We start from the raw sequence: 5,000 nt of genomic DNA, 5'->3' as shown, positions 1-5,000 counted from the left end.
CAAGCTTCAGACTGGAACAAACAAATAAACAAACAAACAAACAAACGATGAGGAAGAAAAACAGCACTGTTCTTTTTCTGATTCAAATATACACCACCACCCCCCCCCCCCCCACACCGAGCCATCACTCATCACTTTCATCAAGGTCACAGCAAAAAAGGTGATGAAAAAGAGAGAAAAAAAAAGGGGGGGGGGGAAAAAAAAAAACAACAACAGGAAAAATGAACAGGAAGATGCTGAAAATATATACAGCATCAAACAAGCCGCAAGGAAAAAGTGAAAATATATTTACAAATGTAGAGCATCTTTTAGCTAAACTGGGACAGTGCAAATGGGATACTTGGCTGTATGCTTAGCCAGACAGTCTCTCTGTCTCTCTCTCTCTCTCTCTCTCTTTTTCTCTCTCTCTGTTTCCTCCCAGCTGCGTCCACTTAGCAGCCAATAAATAAATAAATAAACAAACAAACAAAAAAAAAAATTTATCGCTCGCTTCCCTCCAAAAACGGCAGCGGTAGCAGCAGTGCCGCCGCCGCCGCCACCAACATACATTGTTGGGGGTGGGTGTTGTCATGACAACCGTCCTTGCCGGCTGCCGCGGTAACCTGCCGGCAGGCCCTGATTGGCTTTGCAGTGTGGTGATTGGCCGAAGTTGTCTGTTGAAAGGTTCAGTGCTGCTCTCTCTCTCTCTCTCTCTCTCTCTCTCTCCACACTGAGTCAGTTTTATTGCCTTCACTTCCAGCTCCAAATCGCCTCCTGCTGTCAGCCTTATTTTGATTTATGTATTCCCAGATCCGCTTCAGCATTTTAAAGAGCTGGTGGTGGCGGTTTGTGTGTGTGTGTGTGCGCGTGCGCGTGTGTGTGTGTGTGTGTGTGTGTGTGTCGGGGGGGGGGGGTTGTGTTTGACAGTTCCAACGGCTCTGACTATACTCCAGAGAGATCGTCACCAGAACAGTTTTCCTTTCTCTGTGCTGGTTTGTTGTTTTCTTTTGGGGGGGGGGGGGGGGGGGATGGCTGAACGCAGCACTTTGCTTCTTTATAAAAGCCTGTGTCTGTCTCTCAGAATGCTAGTCTATTTCACTCTGAAAACACACACACACGCACACACACGCGCACACACACACACACACACACACACACACACACACACACAAAGCCCTCTCTGATCTGAAGGGGTTAAAAGTACAAACCTGCCGTCATGGGCTTGAGAGAGAAACGCTTAAGAGCATGTGTGACTGTGCGTCACGTGTGTGTGTGTGTGTGTGTCTGCGTCGCCTCAAAACCAGGTTTTAAATGGCAGACATCCCTGTTCATCCCTCACTGCCTTTTCAGTCTTTGAAAATCAAAAAGTGGGCGATTCGTCGTATTAGCCTGTGAGTGAATACCAGCACAGGCCGCTGACGCGGGGGAAAAGGCGCGAGCCTGTTAGCGCCGAAGGAAAAGGCGAATTTACACGATGAGACCGAGTTCTCCCACAGGACGCGACGGCCCGACGGAGAGCAGGGCAGAACGCCGCAGAAAAGTGTTAAGTGCGTTAAGTGATGAAACAGAAGTGTGTTGATGGCCCGGAGGTGTAATAAGAGGTGGAGCAGCACTGTGTGAAGGGAAGTGGGGGGTGGGGTGGTTGTGTTATGAAAATGTGTTAAGGCCCATAGATCTATACTGAGAGGCAGAGTAGAGCAGATGTGGTGGGGCAGATGTGTGTGAGTAGGTTAGAGGTGTGTTAAGGGGCAGGTACGTTAAGTGGTGGGGCAGATGTGTTAAGGGGCAGCATTGTGCTAGGGTAGAGCAGATGTGGCGGATATGAGTGAATGATCGAGGTGTTAAGCAACAGGTGTGTGTTGATGGACTTAACACTGTGTTAAGTGTCGAGCCATAGGTGTGCGAGAGCGGCAAGGAGGACAGGGCTTTCAGGAACTGTTAGAGGAACAGAGGAGTGTTGAGGCTCTGAGCACCGGTGTGGTGTGGGAGGTGTGTTAAGGCGTAGGACAGAAGTGTGTCGAGGCACCGAGGGCTTCGTGGACTCACCTGTGGTATTGTGCTTGGAGAAACTGGAACTCGTCCTTGATCCGGTCACACGAGTCCGACGTCGTGAACTTAAGCTGCTGAGACGAAGCCTGAAGAGCCAATCAAATCGATAACTCAGTCAAACAATCCGTCGACCAATCGTTTAGCTTATCCATGCATCTAAACTGCATTCAATCAGTCAATCAATCCATATATCCACTCATCCATCTGTATCAGTCATAGTCATTGTTTGGGTTTTGTGGAGATGAAACTAATGGAAGCTGTAGCTTGCCGACTAAAACAGTTCAACACACACCAGTTTTCTGTCTTTCTTTTCTTTCTTTTTTGGATGGCACTTATGATTTTAAACACGTTCTGAGAAAACTATTAAACTTGTCTCTTCCAGTAGAACTGCTCCAATTCACTAAAGCCTCTCTCTCATAAAAAAAAACAAAAAACTGCAAACGCTTTTTGTTCATTGTAACGAAAAATTTAACAAGGGCGTGCTGTCAGTCACGTTTCCCGCCGTCTGGGCCTTAATGTTTTTCGTATTATGGACATAATGCGCGTAATGCACCTGTGAGGCGGTTTTATTTCCCCTGGGCGTTTGTGTTCGGCTCCGTTCACAACCTCTGGTAACGTTTTTGAGGTGAGATAATTTTCCCGATGTCAGTTCGATAATGCCCGGGCCGGTGGGCGATTAGGCCGCGTCGCTTAAAAAGGTTTTGAGAATGATTGAAACGTATGTGAAGACAATAAAACACAGCTATGGTGCTCCCGAGTTCTCGGAAGCATTTCCTTTTGACAGAATAATAGTAACTACTATATTTATAACCTCAAAAAATGTGTTTCATATAAGAGCTGTTGTGTTGAAGGCAGAAAGAGTTTTTGATTTTTTCCCCTCCACAGTTGGTCGGACTGCAGCAGTTTTTAGACCTCAAAATTGCGAGAGAACAAACGACACAGGTGTCGTATAGCGTAGTCTGACAACGGAGCGTTTGATTATAACAGATTTGTGCGTGGATTAATGGCCCGACAAGGGGTCGACGGTGACCAGAATCGAACAGTCGATTATTAAGTTTAACGGGAGTTCAGTGCAATGAATCAGAACACGACAACACACACGCACGCATAATACTGTACAACCATTTATTGTAAATACAATTCTCTCTTAATATGTCTTACAGAAATTTTACATTTACGATACGATACGACTGCAAAACGACTGGCTTTAATACGCCATTAATATTCAAGAGAAGACGCTTTAGGCGTGCAAATGAACGCGCAGGTGTGGAAATCGTGACATAAGAAGTTTTGGACAGACGAGGCGTATAACACGAAGCATGTGAAGCCTAAAAAAAAAAAGCATCGATAACACATCCGGCTGGCCCTGTTGCCCTGTGTCAACAGAAAGCTCTTTTGGCGAAACTATCCGCCAGTTCTGCGATCCAAGAAAACAAAAACCGCCGATGGAGAAATGAGACAACGGCCAATTACCGGGAAGCCGTCCCAACGGAAGCCCTGGTGCACGCTAATGTTTAGAATACCAGACGTTCCAGAATCCGCAGCCTCAAGTGCAGTTTTAGCGCGAAAGGGGGAAAGAGTTCTTTACTCTAATGACATTTTTGTCTGCGCCAACGTTCGCCCAGCGCATAACCTGAACACTGCATCTAAAGGCCAGAGTACCCACACGAACGGTCTGTTCCAAAAGCTCTGAACACAGACTGAGAAAGGAAGAGACGGGAGAGCAGTCTACAAATGATGGAACTGTCAGTTTTAAATGAAAAGGTGGAGAGAGAGAGAGAGAGAGAGAGAGAGAGGAAGAGAGAATTGAGAGACAGGATATTGGTGTGGTGTAATGAATTACGCAGCTGTTTTTTTTCAGCTGACATACATGTCTTTTGGCTACATACCCATACACACACACAACAGTTCAGCTAACTCTATTCATTCTCCCCAATATGCAAACTGTATGCACGCGCGCGCGCGCACGCACACACACACAGAAGACCAATATAGGGCAGTCTCTAATTTGATTTCGCTGTACTGCGCTTCTCCTCTGAGAGACAATTAAAGCATTAAAGACCTTGAACACGCCAGTAGGCAGAACGGAGAATCCAAAAACCCACTAAACGCGATTCATAGCTTCTTCCACTTCCTTCCCAAATACCCCCCCCCCCTCCCCCAATTCAACAACAACAACAGAAAAAAAAACCTTAATTCTTCTGACCAAGTCGATTCTGTTTAGACTGTAACGTCTTTTTTCCGAGGGGGAAAAAGCGGATTAGACACAAAAGCTCGTGTTTGGTACTGATCTCGCTCCACGGAAAAGACGAGATTAATCAGAGGAAGACGCGCAGCGGCAGCGGCGGGCGGCGGCTGCCGAGGAGGCGCGGCATAATTTGTAAACGTTCTGTTGTTTCGTACGTTAATCCCTCCAAAGGAGAACGATGGAACGGCACAACTGAGAGGGATGCCTTTGAAATAACGCGGACGCGCTTGTGTATGTGTGCGCGTGCGTGCGTGCGTGCGTGCGTGTTTGTGTGTTTGTACGCCATTCGCTAATGGGATCTGGTATAAACTACACTAAGTATATTTCTTACTCTCTGTCTGATGCTGCTTTAAGATGAACTGGAAAACATTCAACCAAAGCATTTATTGATAGATCTCTCTCTCTCTATCCCACTCACACATGCACACTCACAAACATACAAATCTGTAAGTGAGCAGCAGAAGTGTTGTGTGTGTGTCGTTTGCAGTGGCCAGTCTGAAACGATCCATAGTGAAACCATTAGGAGTGTGTCTGAGTGCACAACCAGATTTGGGGGGGGGGGGGGGGGGGGGGCTCCGTAATCCAGCCTAGGGAACCTAATCCTGTTTAGAGCTGGAATTTGATTTGGATGGTTATCTCCATAGCCCCTGAATCCCAACTCCCCACCAGACACAGACACACACACACACATACAGAGCGAATAGGCCGCAGTCTCACGTCTAGA

The 5,000-nt window shown here is 46.9% G+C and overlaps 1 protein-coding gene across 2 annotated transcripts in view; it reads right to left on the bottom strand.

The window, feature by feature from the left end:
• The window catches only part of tle5 (TLE family member 5, transcriptional modulator), a 20,603-nt gene that overhangs the window by 9,195 nt on the left and 6,408 nt on the right, over positions 1 to 5,000 (bottom strand). For both annotated transcript variants that reach the window (XM_030784845.1, XM_030784846.1), the window contains exons 2-3: positions 2,026 to 2,114; positions 1 to 11 (exon numbers count right to left, since the gene is read on the bottom strand). The exon at positions 1 to 11 is cut by the window's left edge and continues 53 nt beyond it. In XM_030784845.1, coding sequence (XP_030640705.1) covers positions 1 to 11; positions 2,026 to 2,114 — 100 coding nt within the window. The remainder of the gene's footprint in view (positions 12 to 2,025; positions 2,115 to 5,000) is intronic.

This window comes from Chanos chanos, chromosome 9 (genome assembly GCF_902362185.1).
Source record: "Chanos chanos chromosome 9, fChaCha1.1, whole genome shotgun sequence".
In the NCBI taxonomy this organism is placed as follows: Eukaryota; Metazoa; Chordata; class Actinopteri; order Gonorynchiformes; family Chanidae; genus Chanos; species Chanos chanos.
The sequence above is the reverse complement of the archived record's forward strand: the minus strand, read 5'-3'. Positions and strand labels throughout refer to the sequence as shown.